General features: G+C 35.8%; 1 protein-coding gene across 10 annotated transcripts in view; it reads right to left on the reverse strand.

Annotated features, from left to right (window-relative positions):
* Positions 1-84: 84 nt before the first annotated feature.
* The window catches only part of LOC6638499 (RING finger protein nhl-1), a 29990-nt gene continuing 5954 nt past the window's right edge, over positions 85-24120 (reverse strand). For 2 of the 10 annotated variants that reach the window (XM_023177426.2, XM_023177429.2), the window contains 11 exons: positions 20581-20721; positions 18580-18715; positions 15243-15385; positions 13878-15182; positions 9614-10383; positions 4622-4903; positions 3065-3814; positions 1502-1661; positions 994-1134; positions 628-704; positions 87-514 (listed from right to left, as the gene is read on the reverse strand). In XM_023177426.2, the coding sequence (XP_023033194.1) occupies positions 301-514; positions 628-704; positions 994-1134; positions 1502-1661; positions 3065-3814; positions 4622-4903; positions 9614-10383; positions 13878-15182; positions 15243-15385; positions 18580-18715; positions 20581-20715 (4113 nt within the window). In that variant the 5' untranslated portion in view covers positions 20716-20721 and the 3' untranslated portion in view covers positions 87-300. Of the gene's footprint in view, positions 515-627; positions 705-993; positions 1135-1501; positions 1662-3064; positions 3815-4621; positions 4904-7592; positions 7704-7841; positions 7963-9613; positions 10384-13484; positions 15183-15242; positions 15386-18579; positions 18716-20580; positions 20722-24120 lie in introns of those variants that run through there. The other 8 variants (XM_002061455.4, XM_023177433.2, XM_023177436.2 and 5 more) reach the window with 8 other exon arrangements.

Consider the following 24120-nt stretch of genomic DNA (forward strand, 5'->3'; position numbering starts at 1 on the left):
ATGGTTGATTTTTTTTTTCACTCAAACTCTGACGAGTTTTCGCTTTGGATTTTATTTTATATATTTTTTTTTTTTGTTTTTATTCGTTCTAGTTTAACAATTTTTTTTTGTCGATTTGTATTTGGCATTTGCTTTTAAGATAATTGAGCAAAATTTCTAAGCATATTTAGAAATAAAGACATTATATTATTCTTGGTTTTGGTTTGTTTTTTTTTTGTTGCGATTTTATACAAATGTCGGTAAATAAAGTAAAGTAAAATAAATGAAAAGAGTTTCATTAGATAATGCAATGGGTTGCTATCAAAAGACTTGAACACGATGATTCTCGCGATCGCATACCAAAATGTTGCCATTGGACATGATGGCCACACCTTCGAGTCCTTTGAACTCCGAATCGCCGGAGCCCCAAGAGCCGAAAGTCTTGAGAAAACTGCCATCTGGATTGAAGATCTGTATGCGATTATTGCCCGAATCGGCCACAAATATATAGCCCTGATCGTCCACAGCAACGCCCCTGTATAAGAGACAGAAAGAGAGAAAAAGTCACAACCACAAACATTGACAATTTGCCAATTAAGAAAATGGAAAAAAACGCAAAAAAAAAAAGAGTTAATTCAATTTACTTACCGTGGAAACTTGAATTGACCATCGTCGGAGCCTTCACCGCCCACCGTGGACAGCACCTTGCCATTCACATCGAATATCTGTGGATGGGTGACAAGGCAATGAAACAAATGAAATATAAAAGGAAGCGGTCAATACGGAGGGAAGGGGACTTAAAGCCAAAATAAAAAAAATATATGCATGAATCTCGAATCTCTGAAAATCTGGTCCAGGTCCTGTGACTGGTCTCGCTTGTGTTTGAACATATTTTAATTAAAATTGCTCACATGGCCAGACAGGCATGAAGTGAAAGTGGATATCCCAAGTATTGGATGAGGATGTTGAGGATAGGGAGGTCATTTGGTGTTGTTGTTTTTGGTTTTGACTTACCTGAATCCTGTGGTTATTCGAATCGGAAACAATCACACGATTCGTATTTGATACGGCTATATAATGCGGATGCTCAAGCTGGCCCTCGCTACGGCCGCAGGAACCGAATTTACCAACGAAGGAACCATCGGATTGGAAAACCTGGCGAAAATACATATAAGTTGGCAAATTGTAATGGGAAAAATGTAAAAAACAAGAAAAAAAGGGCCATCTATACAGTCCAGCCAGCTCCAACGAAAAGTACACAGAAATATATATCGCAGTTAAGCGAATAAAAATTGCTGATGCTACCGATGGCTTGGGCTTGGACTTGGACCATGGTGCTTGGCCGTAGCTCAAGTGTGACAAATTGGGCAAGGTCCTTGCCCAGATGATTATAAATATTTGCATGGAAATCGAGTCGATGCTGACGAAATGAACGAACGAATGGAAAGAGACATTGGGATGCTCTGCGAGGTGGAGATGGGAATGGAGATGAAGCATACTGATGGAAGGAGATGATGGTTACCTGCACTCTGTGGTTCTCCTTATCGCAAACGTAAATGAAGCCGAGTGCATCGGTTGTTACGCCCCAAGGATAATTGAATTTGCCATCTGCGGTGCCCTGCGAACCGAAGGCGCGCAGGAAACGTCCTTGCGGATCAAGCACTTGTATGCGATGATTGTATCTGGTAAGAAACAGAGAGCAAATAACAGATGAAATAAATCCAAAAAAAAAAAAAATAGAGAAATTGGTAAGAATGAAATGAAAAAAAATTTATTCAAGAATATAAGTTCTAAAAGACCTTCCTTGTGCATAAAAAACTAGCAATGCGATTTAAAGACACCTTCTTTTAAATCAATATTTGTTTTTTAAATCTGCTAACTAGTGGTGGATTATCTAGTTTTTAACTCGTATTGAAGTATGAAAACATTTGAAAAAGTCGCATTTATATTTGAATTTTAAAAATTCTCCATTGAAATTTGAAGTATTTAAGTTTACTTAGTTACTTCTAGCTTAATGGCCGTATCGTAACACGGTAGTGTAGTCTTTTTTTTTATAAAATAATATGTAATAGTTTAATACATCCTTTAATCAGCATCAAATGGTTGAAACGAAATAAGTTCTTTATTTTGCGGGAAGGGATATTTGTATCTAGGCTTTAAAATAGTAATAAGAATAGGATTTAGCATAACTCGTTTTTTATGACTTTGAATTTTTTAATTTTAGAGTTGCTAAAAATAATTTTGCCTTAAGCAAACATACACCTTAGGACGTTGAAAGAGAATACACCTTAACAGTATTCTTGAAAAGCAATGCCGAGAAAAAATCTAACTAAAGCTGGCCTCCTCCTCCGTCTGTAAATCTACAGCAACTCTACTTAAAATTTATGATAACAAACTGTGAGAAGAGACCATAAAAATGATATGAGAACGATGTTCTAGTCAATTGATGACTTGTGTACATACAACAACTGGTATATAGCCCTTCATTTCCTCTCACTTTCATTAATTACAAGAAATGGCCTAAGAACTCATTACCCGACGAGAACGAGGAGGACGAGCAAACGAGTAGGAATGGGTAAATGGGTGAATGGATGGTCGGGGCCTATTCACCGTGACGCGCTTTGGCATTTGTTCGGCTTAACCTAAGCCGCTTAACGTGCAAAATCAAAGTTGAGTCACACAATGAGGCTGGACAAGAACGAGCTGCTCTTCGCTTAACGAGATTTTGCGCCAAACAATGACAGGACCCGGGCCAGGCGATACACGAGACAGCAACGAAACAAACAAAAAAAATAAAGGTTTGAGATAACATGTGCAAAAGCGCAGCCCCCAAAAATGAATTTGCCATCCATGGTTGTATGGCTGTATGGCTGGCTGGCTAGCTGGCTTAGGCACATGTTTCTCATTAACGCGGCTATTATGCGCTTAGCCGTGCCAATTAGATGGCCCCCACCATTCATGATAGGAGCCAGGCTAAGTCCGAGAATTAATCATGCGCCATTGTTTCGGACTTAATTAAAATGCAGCACCATCCCCCATACTATCCCGTTCCATTATGATGAAACGAACAGACCAGAGTACTTACCTATCGGCTATGATGTACTGGCCAATGCGATTGACCGCCACGCCCGCGAGACAATCGAACTCGCCCTCGCCATTGCCATACTCGCCAAACTCCTTGACAAAGATGCCATTCGAGTCAAAGACCTGAACGCGATGATTGCTAGAGTCTGCCACGACAATGCTATTGTCCGGGCCGACGGCTAGGCCGCGCGGCCACGTAAAGGATCCGGGCTCGCTCCCCCGGCCCCCCAATTGGAAAAGCTGCTGACGCTTGCGTAGGTACACCTGTTTAGGGATAGTACCTGCCACTCCGGTTATACCGGCTGCTGCTGCTGCTACCGTAGGGGACGTAGGGGAGCCTAGCCCGTTTTTTGACCCATCATCATCAGAGGAGGCCAGCTCGTTGGCCTGGCGCAAAGGCAAGCCCAAGCTGAGGCGTCGCGACACATCGCTGGTAGTACTCCGGCCGCTGCTGGTGCCACTGTGATGGCTTCCCCCTGCTCCGGCTGCCGATGAACTAGTGCTAGCGTGTGCATCCCTTGAGCTGGTGCTGCCACTTGGCGTATCCTTGCTGCTCTTGTTTCCATATTTATTCTTCAAATAACGTGCCCAAGAGCTCAGGGCTTCACCATCCTTGTTATCGGTCGAGCTGCTAGCCAAACCGGCACGTGATGAACCAGCACTGCGATCGGTTATTGGTGAATTATCGCGAGATTTCAGAGCATGAGAAGAGCGACTTCTGGACAGATCACTACTGCCATAACCGCTGTATCTGTAAGTTGGCATTGAGAGTTGATTGATTAACGCAATGGAAGGCTAAGATGAACATGAATTGTGGTTTTTGGATGATGACAAGGAGAGGGATTAAAACTCCTAACATTTGGATGAGATTGTTCTGATTTATGCTTATCTTTTTATTCAAATGACAATGAGATGAAAAACTGTCAAACTACATAATGAAAACTGTACAGAACAGGAGATAATCAGAGAGAAATATAGAGAAACAGAGAAAAAGAGAACTGTACAAAATGATTTTTTATTTTTACCAGTTAATTTCGGTTAATTTTTTTTTTAACGCGTATAATTTTGTATACAAAAATAAAAAAAAAAGAAAAGAAAAGTAAAAGTAAAAATTATAAACAAAATCAAAAATCAAAATAAAATTAAATTTCAAAAAGTTGAATTAGTGTGGAGAGTGCAACAAAAACCAGAACAAAAGAACGTGAAGAACGTGGGACTCGTAAAATTTAAGTAAACTCATAAAAAAAGAAAAAAAAAAACGTTTTCTCAATATTCTGTTTGTATTAAGAGGGGGGCAAAAACATGGTGGGCGCTGGGAAAGGGAACCAGGAGGACAGGTGACAGCACACGCACAATGAAAGCGCGCAGACATATATATAAAACGATAGATATATACAATATCGTAAACCGTAAAATAAAATCAAAAAATTTGTAATAATGTTTATCCTATTTACAATCGAAAATTGGTTTTTAACTTGTTTTTTTTTTGTGTTTTTATTTATTTTTGGGTTGGTTTTTTTTTTTTTTTGTAAATTTTTTGTTTAGTAACTCTGCGCACCTTGAAGCCAAGTAAGCGGATGGTGAGACTGTGGTCGGTGATACCGGCTCATCCAGATCGTCCTCATCGTTGCCAAACTGATGGGAGGAGCGGCTGCGCGCCAGGCGAGTACGCCGCTCCTTCATGGCCAAATATCTTGAACGTCCGGTGCCATAGCGACTATCCGAATCATCGCCAGTTCCATTGGCGTCCTCATCGAACGAGGAGGCAGTGGGCGTGGATAGCGAGGGTTGCGTTACAATGGCGCTGCTCTTGCTTTTGTTTAGAAAGCGGCTTGTGTAGCTGCAAGAATTGGTTTCATTTTGGTTTTTTTTTTTGGTTCATTTACGTTTTTTTTTATCTCTGTTCGTTTCTGTTTTTTGCCTTTTTTTCAATTTTTAATTGTTACTGTTTTTTTGCTTGTTTTGTTGCCCTATAATTGCCGCGCCATCTTCTTCTTAGTTCACTAACTTTCTTTTTGAACAAGTATGTGTGTGGGTGTGTGTGTGTGTGTTCCCTGCATTCCACGTGGAATCAAGCAAAAAACAAAAACCAACAACAAATGCTTGCCGCAAAAAGTCTCTAATTAATTTCACATTATCGAAAGTTAGGCGAGAAAAAAAAAACAATTTTATATGTACATATACAAAAAGTAGTTGGCAAAGTTTCAAAAAGTTGAGTTAAGTAGAAGAGAAATTATGTTGCCAAACCAATTCTGGCTGAAAATATGCAAGAGTGTTGGTACAAGAAGAACGAACAACTTACATAGATGCCACACGACGGATAAGTAAATGCTTTAAAGGGCAGGGGGCAAAAGTAGTAACAACAGCAAAACAACAGCAACAACAAATAGACATTAATAAGAAACTACTGCTACTACACACATACAGATAGACATAAATGGTTACATACACATAATATATATACTACATATACTATAGATACATAATTATATACTGAAATTAACACAGAAAGCACATTAGACATTAAATTCTTTTGTTAAAATTTTGGTTAGTAAATAAGTTACAGGGTTTTTGTTTCATGTTTTGTGGTGTTCATTTCAATATGTCGTCTCTGCCACAGTAGCTTTCAACAAAATATACAAGTTTACATCCCAACAACAAAAAAAATATAGCATGGACGTAGATAAGAAGATTTTCAAAATGCTTGCCACATATTATTTGTTTTATTGAATGCTGAAAAAAGTTTTGTCAAAATCTGATACTCTGCCCAAATAAGTATGCTATATTTTATGTTCAATAACTTCTGAATATGTTTAACTAAGTTATTAACATTTTAAATTTTTATCATCTTGAAAATATATCCTTTTAATAAATAATAAACTTTGAGCACTTTGAAGTCCAAACAGATAAATAATCTTTGAATCAATAATAAATAAATTTGTATAATATTTTTAGAATATTTTTTTTATATATCTTTTTTTTTCTAGTAGAAAACTTTTTTAAGAAAAGTAGACTGATCTGATTTCACTTACAAGTGTTAAGTAAGTAAATAACTTTGCGAAAACAAAATATACCGACTCAATATTAACAAGGACTACAAAAGCAAACAGATGAATTAATTTATTTTCATTAATATATTCAAGTCATAATTATAATAATTTAAGCTGTTCTAAAATCTCTGCAGGCCTTTGCTTTATCTAAACATCTTCTCTCTTTTGGCAGAAGCCAAGAGGTTATTTTTATTTTCTAATAATATTTTATATTAAATAAATAATTAAGTATTATTGACCGAATGCTCATAGTAACTTGTAAAACTCAAAGTGCGGTCAGAATTGAAAAAACTCAAGTTCCTGCAACTAGATTTGATACATGAAAAAGTACTCAGAAGTTTTCTCTTAAACTTTTTAAACAAAAATGAATAACTTGAACTGCTTCATAAAATGTTATGAATTCTAGAGCATTGCTTGAAAAGGTATTTTTTTGGATCATAGGTTATTGTTTGAAAAGGACTATCGCATTCTTCTTTACTACGCCCATGCTTCATTTGTATGGGAACTTGCTTTGAACATCAGCATCTGCTATTAATACACTTGACTCCGAGAAATTGAAAAGACAATAAAAATGAAAGAGAAGCGAAAAAGCGAAATCGAACTTGCATGGCATAAAATTGCAGTTATATATCAACAATAGAGATAACAGATACCAATTAGTCGTGTTCAACAAGCTGCTCAGATGAGTTAAGAACTCGTTACTAGTAGAGGGGACAGCAAGAGCAAGAAGCTGAAGCTGAAGCAGAAGCTATGGTACGGTGGCCAAAGGGTTTTTTTTTAAATTTTTTCTTGTTGTAATTACATTACATCAGATTTGGTTCCACAAAAAAAAAAAAGGGGAATAAAAATAAGCGGAAAAAAAGGCGAAAGGGTTGGCAAAGTGAAATTAAACAAGTTTGTCGCCAAAGCACAAAAGAGGCATTGACAGGCGGAGCAGCAGCAGCAGCAGAAGCAACACGAACAGGAGTAGCACATTGATCCCTTTGCCAAATAGACCATTGAAAAGGGTATTGACAGATGGACGGACACAAAAAAAAGGACTCTGGACAGACAGACGACGAAAGAACGAACGGTAAAAGTAAAGTTAATTTCAGTCTTTGAGTGCCTCTTTCAGCAGGAGCAAAAGAAAGGACTTGTTCTATTTATTTGCGTTTGCCTTCTGTTAGAGCAGATGAAAAAAAAAAAAATAAAAGGGGGAGTGAGAAAGAAGAAAAGGAGACAGGGAAAATATAGGTACATACATACCCACTTATCATTGAACTTCTTTTCTTTAATGAGAGAAAGAGAGAGAGAGTGAAAGTAATAGGGAGCACTGGAAATGGGTTATGGAATTCACTTTCATAACTTATTATTTGACTTTTCGTTTTCGCTTTTATTATTCAAGTAGTTTTTAAGAGTGTGTGTGTGTGTGTTTGTGTGAGTAAGTGTGTTTGTTTGTGTATTAGCAAATAACCATTCCAACAAATAATATATATGAGAAAAACTAATTGTAAATTCTTTTTTTTCTGTCGTCTCTAGGCATCCGCAAGTCGTTTTCGATAGCGTGCCCGGTTGGGTCTGCTTAGATACGGTATGCTAAAGGGCAGTGCACTGCAAAGATTAACACAGAGATATACAAAAGATGACTACAGTGAGTATTGTGTCTATGTGTGTGTGTGTGTTTGTATATATGTAAGTATATGTGTGTATTTTACCTAGCTGAAGTTCAGGCTGACTAAGCTGACTCGACACACACATTCACATTTAGGGTGCAAAGGTTATGATTTTGACAATTAGACGCCACACTAGGCGTATGAACAATAAAATGGCCACTACGATGTTAATGCCTACATCGAGCACTTGTACAAAGCTGCAGCAGAGAGAAATTTTATAGTTTTAATTGAAAATTAAATTAGAAATACAAATTCAAGTTTTAAAGGTATAAATGTCAAAAGTTACAAAAACACTTGCAAATAACAAAACACAAATTCTGTATGTGATGCAAAATGAATTCTATTGCAGCTTAACCTAAACAAACATTGCAATTAAGAATTTTCTATGCCCTTTTCCAAAGGATAAAATATAAATTATAAGTTTGAAGACCACTTAAAGAAAGCAGTTATTATTCTAGGCATAAAAACAAATCAATAATTGTTCATAAAATCTTTTTCATTTCGAATGTAAAGGACATTTCTCCTCTAACAACCATATCACGTAGTACACATTATGTAAATTAAAGTTCAACGATTCAGGTTAAGTTTTTTGGTGTATTTTCTTCTTACTTAAAGAAGTTCATTTCTTTTAAGTTAACTTAAGTGGTTTACTCGATATTGAAAGTAATAAAAATGCAAGGAAAAACCTTGTGATATTATTTGATAGACTCTATAAAAATAAAATTGACTTTGTCATGAAACTCAACTTAGTACATTTATATAGGTTGATCAGAGTTGTTCTACTATATATAGGATATAGAGGACTCAATAATGATGCTTGGATTTTAACATTTATCTTAAATTCTTTTGTGTTAAACCTTTCTCTGTGTCATTAGAGTTTTAACTTTATTTAAGGGGCAACCTTTTTTGTTTCTTAAGTTCTTATCTTGCAGTACACTGAATGGAAACTGTATAATTACATACTTAATGCTTTGTTATAATACTTTAGTATACCTTTTGTAGTATTACCTAATATACTTTCCTTCGGATAAAAACGGATCTAGATAGTATTTTTAAAGAGTGTCCGATCAGAAAATTGAAACTTAGGAAACTTAGTCATTTCCGAAGGAGGCATTTTGTCTGGATCCATCTATGTCCTTAGAGATAAGTGATTTGAAATGTGCAAAATATAAATTATTGCTGTGGAATTATCCTATAAAAGTAAAATTGAATATACTTCACATTTCGCAAATAACTTTATGTTTCTATCTACACTTGCTATTAAAGTTTTTGATGTATAAACTTACAAAAATATAAATTAAAAAGGGTATTAAAAACTTTGAATAAAAATTCTACTAAAATTTAGCCTCATAATAATAATGAGAAAGAGATTTCTATTTTCTTCATGACTGATTGTACACATTGAAAACACATAGCCAATTATATATCAAATATTTAACACATGATGCATATCAATTAAAGCAAGCTAATTAAAATTTAAATTAATTGTTGTTGTTGTTGTTGCTGCTGTTGCTGTTGCCATTGCCATTGCTGCTGTTTCTGTGTAATTTGATTAATAATGCAACATCAAAAATAAAAAAAAAAATTTTAAAATATGTAAAAATCGAAGAGAAAAAATTAACATTCACAATCCGACAGATACATAATTCAATTCGCATGCTCATATGTCAACGGATATGTGTGTATGTGCGTGTAATGTAGGTATGTGTGTTAGTGTAAATGTGTCAGTGTGTGAGTGATTGTAACCGCGTAACCCAATAGCCAATAGCTATGCATTGGTTTTTTTTTTATATTCCAGATTCATTAGCCATGCAAATTAGTTGACAAACATTGACCATTATGAAATACCTGCTGCTGCCGCCACTGCCATAACGGTCCCGTTCCCGATCTTCAGTGTCGCCAACATGATGTGGAGCCGGCACGGGACGAGTACGGGTGGAGCTGCTGCCATAACCGCTGCTGCTCGTTGTCGATGGTGTGGCATAGCTATTGCGACTCAATGCCGCCGAAGAGCCACTCTCATCACGGGAGGCACGTCTGGCCTCCAGACGATCACGATAGGAGCTGCCGGAGGAACTGGCTGCCGTTGCAGCTGCAGTCGTTGAGCTAGAGGCACTGCTTGGTGTGGATTTACTGGTAGCAGCACTACTGCTACTTGCTGCCGTACTAGTCTTTGGCTTGGTCTCTGGCTCCGATTCTGATTCAGACTCTGAACTAGTTTCCTCTTCGCTGCTTGAACTCGATTCGGCCTTCTTTTTGTTGGCATCCGCTGAACCATTTGAGGCCTGTTGGCTATGCTGTGGCAGGAAGCGGCTTACAAATGGCTTCTTCTCTGGTGTGGCTGGTGTTGCTGCAGCTGCTGTTGACTCGCGCGCCGTGGAGTAACGATTCGTGCTGGCGGCCTTTTGTTGATTGCTGCTGCTGCTGCTACTTGGCGCCGCTGCTGTTGCAGCTGCTGCTGCTGCTGTTGCCGAACTGGCAGAGCTTTCGGTTGAGGCACTACTATCGCTGCTGCCGGAACGCTGAGTTTTCTTCACAGCTGCCACGGGAGCCGCAACGGGCGGTTTAGACTGTTGGGTAGGAGTACGAGTTGCATCAGAGTCTGTGGCGCTGGCTGTCTGTTAGTTTGTTTGTTTGGTATTGATATTGATATTGGTTTGGCAAGCATCGAAAAGAGAAAGAAAGATTTTTGTATGTATGGGCAAAATGATGATGTTGCTGATGATAAATGAACAGAAATATGCATGGCATGGACATGTAACATGGGGGAACAAAGGTTGGGAGGGGTGGGCGGAGGTCGGAGGACCAAGGGTCTATGCAAATGTCATATGCAGATGCACAATGTGCAACATGACGTTCAATAACAAGCACTTGGCATAGTTTAAGTGCTCCGAGGGTTGCTCGATCAACTCTCAAATTGTAAAACAAAAGGCTTCTTCAACAATGTCTTCTAATTAATCGAGCTTCCACAAACAGAAAAAAAATGGCCAAAGGCCACTCGACAAATATGAAGCAAAGATGTGTGCCCATGTCACACACAGCGCAAAACAAAGAGAGGGTGAGATTGGATAGGAGATGGAAACATTGTTAAAACGACGGAAGTAACCTCGTTGCTGACAGTCTCATGATTGAAATGTTCGCCATCGAATCTCAACCAAAAAAAAACAACAACAAGAGGACAGGGACAGGAAGATATGGAGGAAGCAACGTCGGCGAATGGGCAGGAACAGGACAAGCAACAATGTTGTTAATACTGGCACGATGGGTTGCTACTTGAGCTGGCTTTGGCTGTTAATGGGAGGAGAGGAAACCCTCATCCCAAAAAAATTTATATTTATATGTACATACACAACAGAAATATACTATATATATATATATATATATATATATATATGTATATATATTTACAGCGGACATCAGAAATTTGCGAAAAAAAACTTCAACAAGAGCAACAGTGAGAAGGAAAGTGATAGCAATAGAGAGAAAATGTCACTTTTTTTTATTCTTTTCTTTTTTTCTTCTTCTGATTTATTTGTCAGTTGGCTGTTGTCGAAAACCAAAGCCAAATAAATATTTAGTTAGTTTTAAGCAAATTAACATCAATACCACATCGTTTGTCCACTTGCATATAAAATAAAAGAGAAAACATTGATGAGACATAGAGAGATAGAGAAAGAAACAAAAAGAGAGAAAGATACTACAGATATATACAGATTTATATATATATTTCAAAATATAAATTTCGATTTATTCGTTTCATACACATAACTAAACACAGACAAAAAATTTGTATCATTTTTTTTCTTTCAGTCTCTAACTAACGATAAGGTAATGGATGTTAAATTACTAATCAAAAGAATCAAGAATGTCTACAATAATATTGTACAATACACACAAAAAAAAAAAGAACAAAAACAAAAATACATTAAAGACAAATTTTCTGATGTCCATGTTTTGGGTCGAAACTTTTTACACTTATTCCATTTAATATCAAAATTACAAAACGAATTATGCCTGTGCCCCTGCAGAGAGAGATGTGTTTGAAAAGTAGAAATGAGTTAATTGAGAGCTTATTAAATTTGAACCTCTATATTGACTCGATGGGGAATATTTTCTTTCAAGTTTCTACAAACTTTTACTTTGATCAATGAATGGGTCATACTTTTAATATTTTGCCATAAATTTAAAAAACAAACCCTTAGTGATGGGGAAACTATAGATCACTCTATGTGCCCAGTTCATAATGAAGCAGAACTAATTTCTTTTATTACTATTTGAAAAAAAACCTAAAATTTAGCGTACTATATTGTTGGGAATATAGTGGTTAGCTATGAGCCAAAAAAATCCAACTTATGTTTATGAAAGAGTACTAATATCTACTTGTATGCCATAACAAATTCACTCTGTTTATAGTGATAGTAGATAAAGAGAACAAAAAAAGTTATATAAATATATAAGAGAAGGCTTTTAGATAGATAGAGCAGATGAATATAGAAGTACAAATCTCATAATAATCTCATTCTAAACTTATTAATATGAAGATTACAAAGGATCTAGAAATAACCTGAGAGAGTTATATCAAAGAGTTGAAAACAGGTATTAGAGAAGATTTGTGTAATAATATAGAAAATTAAGATAGCAAGTAATTAATAAGTAGATATGGAAAAATATGACCAATCTAGATCATTATTTTGGGATAAGAAATTGTGTTCTTTGGCGGAAACCAATTTGTTGTAAGGTTCCCTCAAGATCCCACACTCAATTATTTAGTACTCCTATTTAAATTTCATTTCTACTCCAATCTTTTACGAAAAAAGCCCTTTATATCGGAGCTCTATAACTTAGATCGTCTATATCGTTTGGAAAAATTCATCAAACATTTTTATAAACATGAAGTCTAAACTCTGCAAGGGCATAAAACCATCGATTTGCCGATGATAGAACGATATTTCCAATTTTAATATATACCTATATATATACATTTTTCTTTTTTTTTTGTCGCGCATTAGTCGATTAGGTTTGGTTTTTCGATGGCATTCTCTTTTTGTATATTTTTTTATTGTAAAAAAGGTTTGGACCCAAAACAGCATTAAGTGAAAGGCGCTCACAAGACATTTAAAATAAAAATCAAATAATGAAAATGAAAACAAAGGAAAACAAAACAGAAAAAAAAACATAAATAAATGGAGACAAACTTAACGTACACATAAAACAAAAAAGAAAAGTTCCAATACGGTGGGCGGGGGGTGGAGTAAAAGGAAAATAAGTTTTCTTTTTTTTTTTTTGTTGGTTTTTTGTTGGCATTTCCAAGGAAATGTGTTTGTTAGGGCAGAAAATGATAAGATTAAGTTAAGTAAAGGTAACGGTAACGATAACGATAACAGTTAACGGTTAACAGTAAGTAAAATTTTTGGTATCTTAGGTTTTTTTTGGTTTTTTGTTTTGATTGTTTGCTTCATATACAAATAAGAAATAAGTGGTAAGACTTACGGAGCGGAGGGGAAGTGTGAACGATGGAACACAAATAAAGAAGTTTTTTTTTTTTACAGGACAGAATTATGTTTCTTTTTATAGACTACAACAAGAAAATACTGTGCAGCAACAGTGGCAGTGATGGGAACTAATCCTGATCATCCTTATCCTCATTCTCATTCTCCTCCTCATCTTCATCAACATCCCCATCTTCGTCATCTTCATCGTCGTCTTCATAGTCAGTTACCTCTATCTCTATCTCTGTATATTCACTACCACTAGCATCTTCTTCTGCTGTTATGAGACTGGGATTGATCAATTCTGCCTCTTCTCGAGATTCATCTGCTTTGACCACTAGTTCATGCTCAGGTGGAAAGACATTAATCACTGGCATAGCTGGAGCTGGAACCTCTTCGACTTGCTCTTCTTCTGACTCACTCTCAGTGGCTGTAACCTCTTCGTATTCATACTCTGATGAGGATGTTGAAGCTTCATCCTCATTTTCCTTTTCCTCCTCTTGTACCTGTGGCACTACTTCTTTCTGTTCAACTGCTGCATCATCTTCCTCTTCGTCGTCCTCTTCCTCGCTGCCACTGTCACTGGACAGATCTTCTTCTTCATTTGCCTCATTCACACTTACCTCGGCTCGCGCGCTTGTCGTGGCTGTACGCACTGGAGATGCTGCCTGGTTTGTGCTGCTATCGCTATCCTCTCCACCACGACTCGAGGCCGCACCACTCTTAAGGGCTGCCACACGCTGATCACTGGCTGTCGTTTCACTGCCACCGGCTCCCGATGATGATGATGATGGTCCTGCATTTTTGCGCTTCTGGCGGGCTAGTTCATCCTCATCTGCAGTTGCCGCAGCTGCCTGTTGATTCTTTTGCTGTTGTCTTTGCATGGCTGCCTTTTGTGCTTGGATGGCTGCCTGAACAGCTGCCTTGGCTGCCTCGGCGGCATCGGATTTCTTCTCCTTTTTCTCCTTGCCTATGTCGGCCAGACGTTGAACGACACGGGAACAATCACTGAGTCGAATGATGCCACTCAATTGACCGCGAGACACATCTTCGCTATCAAGGACACGATCTTTACGCTCCTTCATCTCTTGTTGGCGCTGTTGTTGCTGCTGTTCGCTGTCTGAGTCATCGTTTTGATGTGAACGCACAAAGCGGGAACGGAAACGGGAAGATTTACCAGCACGTCCAGCCGGTTCGTTTTCATAATTGTCATTGTCGTACTCATAGTCAGAGCGACCATAGCGACTACTCTCACCATAGCGATCATTGTTGGCTGTGCGCTGAGGACGCTCACCGAACTTACGGCCACCCAGAACGGGCTCATCGTTGTAGCCACTGCGTTCCTCCTGTTGTCTGAATTGTGTGGCCAGGCGATGATCACTCTTGGAACGCATCAGACCCGGTTGAAGGGCTGTAGGTGGTGCCAAATGGGAGCTGCTCACTGAGCCACCAGGTGTTGAATGCGGCGCAATGTTAAGATCCCCAAATGTAGCCAGATTCATGACCAACTGATTAGGATCAATGGAGACCAAAAACCGTACACGACGACTGTAATCATTGTTCTCATACTCAAAGTGACGCAGAAATTCCACTGTCTTTAGGAAGATCTCTTTGGTGTCCATTAACTCACAATCATCCCATTCGACTGTCTCATTCATGTATTTGTCAACAATGTCACAATTACTCGAGATATTTGTAATCTCCAGATCCAGATTCTCCTTCAGTGTGGTCAAGTTACGCAGCTCCACAGCCAAATAGCGATCAATTTCACCCTTCAGCTGATCTGAACGATCTTTGATGGCCTTGGTAATGCGACGATAGATCTCATCGATTTCCTCTGTCACGCTGATGGCATTTGTTTGTAGACTCATTGTGTTCTTTTCGATAATGGCCAACGAGTCCTGCAGACGATGTAAACTGCGGCGGATCTAAAAGTTAAGAAAGATTAATACAATTTTTGGATTTTTGTTTAAACAAAGTTAAATTACCTGTGAATTGAAGCGGGTTATCTCGCGGCGCAAAATGTCCATATGAGCACTTTTGCAGTCCTCGCAAATCTTCTTCTCACAATGGGCACAATGCGAGAGATAAGCCTTCTCCGAACACACACCGCAACGTTCCATTATTTGACCTATGTGGAGAGAATCATAATTGAAACAATTTTATCAATAGCTTTTTATTCTTTTAGATCGTATTCAAAGGAAGAGAAAAATGTTGCAGAAACAAATTTTGATTACAACCTTTTTAAGCGTAGGGCAGTAATAATTGGTTGGTATTAAATGTTTTATTAAAAGCTAAACTTCATGTTGTCTAAGATAAACCATCTAAATTATTGTCACCATTTCTAAACTACTCAAGTAAGAGTTAACCTAAAAGTAGGCAATATATTTCTTAATATTTTCTTTCTCTTCATGTTGCCCATCGTACTCAGTTGTAATGAGATGAAAGTCTTTCTTCCTAGAAAAACACCAAATTGGCTTTTTGGGGGTCGTTTCGCCTTGGTGGTGATATCCTATCTACTGTCACTCTGATTGTTTTTGGCACTGTGCACTCAAAGCAATGCAATGTCAAACGAATGGAGATTGACAAGCCGCTAGCTCATCAACTGGCACTCTCGCTGACAATGCAAGCAAGCATTGCCACACTTAAAAACGCATATTATGCTGTTGTTGCCTGATGCTTCTGATGCTGCTCCTGTTGCAGGCGACTAATGCGATTTCGAGAGCAACGCCAAATGCAAGAAATCAACTGCATCTAAGTATGTATGTATGACGGTGTGAGTGTGAACATATTTCTGTTTATGTGTCGATGGCAGGCACACATCCTGCTGGCATCCTGGCATGCTTTCATACTGACATGCTGGCATCCTGGCAATGCAAATAACGAGCCGCTAGTTGCTGTCGCCGTTGCCGTTGTCGTTGCCAACAATGCAAACATTTCGAAGATGTCGCAGTTACAGCAGTCACAGCTTGAAAAGTAAACTTTTCTGCATCAATTGCTGATGAACCCGACCGCCCTTTTCGTTTCTATTCTCTTTCTCTCTCTCTTTTTTTTTTGTTTTTTTTTCTCTTGTCTCCATGCCACATGACTACAATAAAACCTTCCTTCACACAGGCAGACAGACCCACTGATAGGGACACGGGGTGTATAGCATGCCAAAAGAGATCCGACTGCCAATAGTTGGCTTCTGTACTTTGTGTATTTTCTTGTGTAATCATATGGAAAAGTGAATTTGCAAATACTTATATACATAAGAGTCGGTCTAGCATAGAGTCCTTCATAGTTCTTTTAAGCATGCCGTGCTATGGTTTATACCCAAGCATATCCATAACACAACTGCCAATTCTGCCCTGCTCCTTGTATATGTACATACTCTTGCCAATTGGTGGTGTATACTTAATTTAGTCAGCAGTTTGCCAAAGCATTGGAAGCAACTTGCTTATTGTTCAGTTAAGTTGGCAAGTTAACAAAATATTAATGTGGCAATATCTATAAATAGTAAAGATAATCTCACGCAGCTTAATATATTTAAGAGCTGCATTTTACTTTATGTCTTATTTTCATCTCACAGTTTTCTTCATGGGCAAGATAAGGCAATTTTTCCACTATAGTTGAAGTTTTATAGCAATTTTTAACGATTTCTTATGAAACCTTTATCAGCAAAAGACAAATTAAGTTTACTATGACAGATAGACTTTACAGTTTTCAAATAATTTTTCAATTGTTTTCCAAGATATTTTCACTAGTTCTTTACTTTTATTATATATCTGAAATATGATGTATATATGACAAACTTTTGTTTCATGTTTTACAGATTGTATTTTCTAGGGATATCAGTTTCTAATTGAAGGTCTCTGATATAGACATAAAAGTAAGTTAATTTACATTTTCCCTACAATGACTTAATTATAAAGAAAGAAAGAGTTTTCGTATTCGAATTAAATTAACTCCAACTTAATAGCCATGGTTTTATTCTAACCTTTGTCAACAATTACACAAAGCATATAACCAGATAATTAGCAATGATTCAAAATTGACAAGAGAATTACCTAAGCATCCAAGATGATTCAAAGGGCTTGACGTGTAAAAATCCCCTGTAAAACATATCTAGTGAATGAAATGTCTGGAGGCGCTGAATCGGGATTTATGGATACTTCTCTTGTGAATTTCTTAATCTAGGCAAAAGTAACTAAGAACGTACTTATTTCAATAAGTAACTGAAAGACATTCCAAGACACTGAGATACTAAAATTTCTAGTTTACTAGAACTATGTAAAACTAAACAAATACTAGAAAAAATGGTTTACTTCATCAAATGAAAAGGGTACATAAATGTCGCTGTTGTCCAACTAAAATAAGTTTCTCAGCACTTGGTTTAAAAATTTACATAGCCGATTGTCAAATAAAAATAAAAGAAAAAAAAAACTTAACTTAAACCTTTGTCTGCTTATTAACTCTGATTGCAAAATGAAAGGAATTTGAGCAAGTTTACGCTTTTATTTTTTTTTTTTTTTTACCCCTTCAGCCTCAGCTCGTTTCGGTTATTTGCATTCACTGATGAGTCTCGGTTTATAGTTGGTACACATTTGCAATTTACCATCTGACTATCAACTTTGGCAAGTTATTTGCATAGTCATGCTTACAACCTGGTCGAATGCAAATTATTCAAATTGCAAAAAAATACAAAAGTGAAATATTTTTGTAAACTGAAATCAATTTGCTTTTGCTTAGTTTTAATTGCTGTCTCGAAAAGACTTCCTTTCCTCTCCCCTTTCAGCCTGCTTCTCTATCGTAATTGGATAGCAAATATTTTCGCTTTTCTGATCAAATATTTGTTTTTTTCTTTTTTTCTTTGTTTGTGTATGTTTACGTATTTTGTCGAGAGGAATTTAATTACAATATATAAATTTTATTAATATCATTACGGTCAAAGAATGTTGTTTTTTCGTTTGTTGTTATTGTTGTTGTTGTAGATTGCATTACAAAAAATACATATTTGTTCAGTCGTAAAAACTGAAAGGCTGAAAAGGATAAAGGATAAACTGGGCTACCCCCAATCTCTCGACTGGTCCGAACTGAAATGGGATAGAGTTTGCTTTGTTTGTGTGCAAATTGCAATTTTATATTCATGGCCATTGCACAGAATATTAAATAGCAACAGAGGCAAAGATTCAGTGAATCAAAATTCATTTGGTCTACAACGGTTCTCAGATCTCAACACTCAATTCATAGTTTCCAGTTCCGGCCCCTCCTCCTTTTTTCTCTCTACCTTAGCAGAGCTAACAATTGCAACATTGAAATTTAAATCAAGTATTTCAATCTTACCTGATGTTGGATCTGGCAATTCGCCGGTAATTTCGATATGCAATTCGAGAAAACGTTGCAGGGTGACATTGGTGGGAAAGGCTTGTACTCCATTGTAGGGTATGCGATGTTCGGCACGGCATTCGGGACATTTTACCTGTAATCAATTGAAGTTATTAAATTATTTAAATTTAAGTTTTTCTTTGATGTTAATGGTTAAACAGAAATACTCGTAGAGTCTTTTATTAAATGCTTTGTTCTATGTTTTTTATCTTATAGATTGAATCGAATCATTAATCATTTTATTTCATTAATTAGGGACTAATTTCTAAACTATTTACATTGTCTGTACAAAGTCTTATCTAGAGCTGTGAAATGAAGTGATATACTGGAAAAGTATTACATCTCTTAACACAATGTTAAACATAGAAATTGTAATAATATTGTTTGCTTCAAGTATTCACTTTTGTTTTAACCGCAGAACATTTCATAATTTCTTGATTTGAATAATTCTATTAGAAGTCTATTCTGAGCTCTATTGGTAATTCAAAACTAATTACTCTCATACTTTTTACAAATAAGACTTGAAAATAACTCTTCTATATTGTCCTTCTCCTCTCAGAATATGAACTCATTGATTACCATTTTAATTAGATGAACGCTTTAAAAAAATATTCGTGTATGAATGCAATTGAATATAATATGAATTTTTAATCCTAACTGAATTTTAAGACTGCTTTTAACATAATTTAGGGGGCACCTTCCATACCATAGCTCCAGATCCGTGACTTATCTAAAGACAGACTACTTTTAACTATTCCTAGAATTTCGATATAAAACTGTTCATTGTTGAAAATTATAGGAACTATGTAAGTATATCGATAATATAAAGGTTTATTTTTCGACTTTTTGGGAATAAAAATTTGTCAAGTTATATGGAAAACCAGGTTGTTTTGGTTAATTTCATCATGTTTTTACATTGCAATGTTTTATATACTGAGAAGATGCCATATTGTTTCTTAACTCTACTGAAAAAAAAAACACTTATACTTAGATAAGACGTCGTGTTTATAATATATAAAGAAAATACAAAAATTTGTCAACCAATATTACTGTGTTCCGTAATAATTATATTACATTTTAATTCCGAGTTCGAGTGCAGCTACATATTTATTCATTTTCCACGTAAAAAGCTTTTGTTTAAAAGTGGGTTAACGGGAAAAAAATGTTCAACAATAAAAATTGTTTAATTGCCAATGCGAAATTCTCTTCCACCGCAATCCAATTTTTATGTATAAAAATAAATTACAAACAAAAAGTAGTCCAATTAAAATTTTTACATAATTATACTAAAGTCTTGGTAATTGTAAATTAAAATATACGCAACTCTAAAAACCAATTCACATTTGGCAACATCATGTGAAGGCATCTTGAGGGCGCAATCAGTTTAATCTCTGTCTTAGATTTTCCACCAAAAGATAGTGCTTTGGCTGATTTGGTTTTTGGATACTCGCATGACAGTTATTGAAAGGGACTCGCGATTTGATCATTGTTTTCTTTGCTCTACGCCTATTTATACTCAATTTTTGTATGTGATGGGATGAACACAATGAAAATGCTTACAAATTATTTGCGTGGCGTTGGCTTTGGGCCAAAAGAAATCTTTATAAATACACACAGACACAGAGTCATACATATACTTATATATAGGTAAATACGTATGAGTGTTGATATATGTATATATATTTTGGCTATATAATTCTTCTACGCAAATGGGCCTCAAGCAACAACAAGTAAGATTTTTAACTCAATGTTTTCGACAATTTGTATATACATACATACACACACATGCAATATAGATGAGTATATATATAATTTTGTTCTTTTTATTTTTTGGAGGCGCCTTTTGTTTTCATTTCCCTCAAGCGATTTTTTGGTTTTTTTGCTTCTTTTTTTTGTGTCGATGTGTGACGTAGTCTTAAGTAAGAGATTTTGGCTCATGCATTATGATTTATGGCTTACCTGACGTCGCACATAGTCGACCAGACCCTCCATGCAGGGCTCCATGCAGAAGGAGTGCTGGCATGGTAGCAATTTTGGTATGCGATACCTATCCAGGCATACGCAGCATGTCAACAACTGTTCAAATTGTTCCATGGCTTACTGTAAAGACAGAATGACAAAAAAAAAAACGAAAAATGAAGCAATCATTAGACTTGATTTGATTAAACTCCGACTCCGACAAGGCGGTGCAGCAGCAGCGGCAGCATCTCCTGTCAATTTGATATTCATATCATTATAAATTCGCATCTCCCATTGCCAGCATCTAAGCTCATCATAAGTCGCCAGTCAGTCCGCCCACCCGCCATCTAGTCAGTGTATCGTTCTGTTGTTCACTCCACCAAGTCTCTTCTTCAAGTATAATCCCACCCAAAAGCAAAATAAGAGGAAGCAAAACGTAACGAAACGAAGAAAAAAAAAATCGGATTGCCGCATAACAAGCTACGTAGGAGTTTCTTGCATTTGAATGAACACGGACCGAAAAGTCAGGCAATAAATTGACCATTTCGTTTTTGGTAAGTCGCGATACGCCTCCCTTCCCATCTCATACCAGTAGCATCTTCCACCTACATGCCTCCTCCGTCTCTCCACTGCTCATCCGCAATCCGCCCGCCATCTCCCTGCGCTTCATCGGCCATGCGCTTCATTTGTCCTGGGCAAATATACTAAGCCACAAATCTGCTTATGGCTGCTGCTTCATTAAAAGCGGCTCGAAAGCTCAGTTTATTTAAAGAAAGAACTTGAAATGTTACTGAAAATGAGCCACGCACATGTACCTACAGATAGGAAAACAAAATTCTCTACTTATCCTATCATATCAATTTGTTGACTATATTATAGATCTTTTATCTGTCCTAAATGTTTTAAGTTTTGGCTGGTGACCACTTTTTCACCCTGATGTAAATTTGCTCCTATGATGCAAATAAGCTATCCCCAAATTATAAATTTAAATAATGTGATATGTATTCAACTTCTGTTTAGGAATACTTGTTGGAAACATCAGTGATTTTTCTATTACAAATTTTTTTATATAAACCGAAATCATTTTTAAAAGATTAAATAAATAAGGTTATATACCATAAAGAAGCAAACATATATATACATATGTATGTATACAAAAAAATCAATAAATTCACATTTAAATGTTTCAAAAATCTACAGAGATACAAATATATAAAATAAAAACTCTAAAAACGATAAACTAGATAGAAACTGCAAAATGAACTTTAAAGAAGTTTTTATGTTCTTCTATGTTTGGTCCACATTTATGTACTTTGAATAGCATGTTGTCATATTCGGAGCTTAGTTTAGTTTAAGCTTAAGTTTAATTAGCCCAACTATCAAAGTAAACTTAAGATTAATTGACTCTACCATTTACTATATTAATATTATATAGTTTCAACCACAAAACTAAACCTACGAAAGTAATACAGGACAACCTTAAAAGCGACTATTAAATCTCAAACATTTTTAGGTATTAACTAAAGCTGTTAAAGTACTGATCTTTTTAAAATCTGGCAATACTAGGGTTGTTATTCATATTTCGTGAATAGCACATGGGAACGAACATTTTTAAATGCAAATGGCTTTATTGTTTTTTTCAAATTATTCCCTCTGATAATCCATAAATTTTTGCATTCATTTGATCTATTTTTCAATCGGATTGAAAAATTTGAAAAATATTGTTATTGAACTCTTGGATGACCAGCTTTGATTCTTTTTTCATTCATTTATATGTTGTTTTAGCATAAAAAATAAGAGTTTGATACTTGTGATTCTGAAGTTTTAAACAGAGTCTGTAAAAATATAAGTTTTTTAATACAGAAAACTTGCTCACCTTCTGTGCCACTTAATCTTATTCATATGACGAATCTCGACAAATTAAATTATCGATTAAAACTGCAGGCTCTTATATACATATATTATCTGTATTTTTAATTCTTTACTTTCACTTTGACTTCAAGCTGTAAACAACAATGTATATTTCTAAAGAAATTTAATATGAAAATTTGCCTAAAAACATATGTTTAAATATTTGTAAGGAATATATTATGTTGACAAAGGAAAGGCTAAGAGTAAAAGTGAAATAAATATCATCTAATTGATAAAAAAGATGAAATAAACTAAAACATTGTACAAGAAACAAACTAAAACATAGTAACACTTAATACATATACATATGTATATATACCAATGTCAAAATAAAATAATTATAAAAAAAAATATTAATAAAATCAAATAATTGCATATGAACTTCTACATTGCCCAAGTCAACTACTCCTACTACTCCTTTTTGACTAAATTATAGAAAATCATTTGATTGTTTCATTCATAAAATTATTTCAAAAGCTTTTATAAATTCCTCGGAAATTATATTCTATTGGAGAAGTAATAATAAAATAAATATATAAATATTTTTCACAAAATTTCTCAACGGAATGTTGTTCACACGAATAAAAATGACACAGATTTCCTACAAGATGAGAAAAGCCAAAAAGTACAATTTCATCGTGTATGCATATAAATAGAAAGATACATTCAATTTTCGTCGCTGCTGCATCTTTTGCTATCGCCTACACCCTGTGCTCGAGTGTGCCCCCCTGTTTCTTTTTTTTGCGGTAGTGCGCACTTCCTGCTCATAAATAAACAGCCAGCCCGACCATACAGAAATTGTATAGATACATTTTCGTCTATACATACATATATCTGTGTCTGTATCATCATCAACATGGCCTATGGTGTACCGCTAATTGTCGTATGCCTGTCTGCCATTATTGCTTTCGGTCTACATACATATATTTAAAGCGTTGCTTTAATGCGGCCAAAAGTTCACACAATTTGCGACACGCCCACATGCCCATATATGTATATATATATATAAATTTATATGTATGTATGGATATGTGATGCGAATGGCAGGCAATTAACTGGAAAATGCGCTTAAAAACAAATTGAATAGAAATTTTGTCGCACGCTCAAATTGTGCGTACTCGAAAATCTACGGAAGGCTAAGAAGGTGAAGGTGGAGGAAGAAGAGGAGGACAAAGTATGCCCTAATATAGAAAAGGTGGTGTGAGTGTGTGTGGGAAACTAATTTCGCAATTGCATTTCTGAATTGCCAGTGAAAGGGATTAAAATTGAAAAGCTTCGCTTCAATGAGCAAACCAAACTACCTTTCCTTTCACTCCAAACTGGTCCCATTCACTTGGTTAAATTTTTGCACAAATATATATATAGACAAATATATATCTATATATATTATATTCTAGCCATTGAAAACCAATTGCAGACCATCAGTGGCATCCCAATGGCATTTAATTCCATTTAATTTTGCTAAATAATATGCCAAATTAAGTGGAAAATTCTATGAATGAGGGAAACAAAAAACCAAAAAAAATAAAATAAAATTGGCAATATAAATTAACATTCTATTATTTATCTTATTTCGTCAGAGACAAATCAAGATTGATGCCGACAGTTGTTCAATGTTTTGTTTATAAA

The sequence above is a fragment of the Drosophila willistoni genome, assembly GCF_018902025.1.
Source record: "Drosophila willistoni isolate 14030-0811.24 chromosome 2L unlocalized genomic scaffold, UCI_dwil_1.1 Seg139, whole genome shotgun sequence".
Taxonomy (NCBI): Eukaryota; Metazoa; Arthropoda; class Insecta; order Diptera; family Drosophilidae; genus Drosophila; species Drosophila willistoni.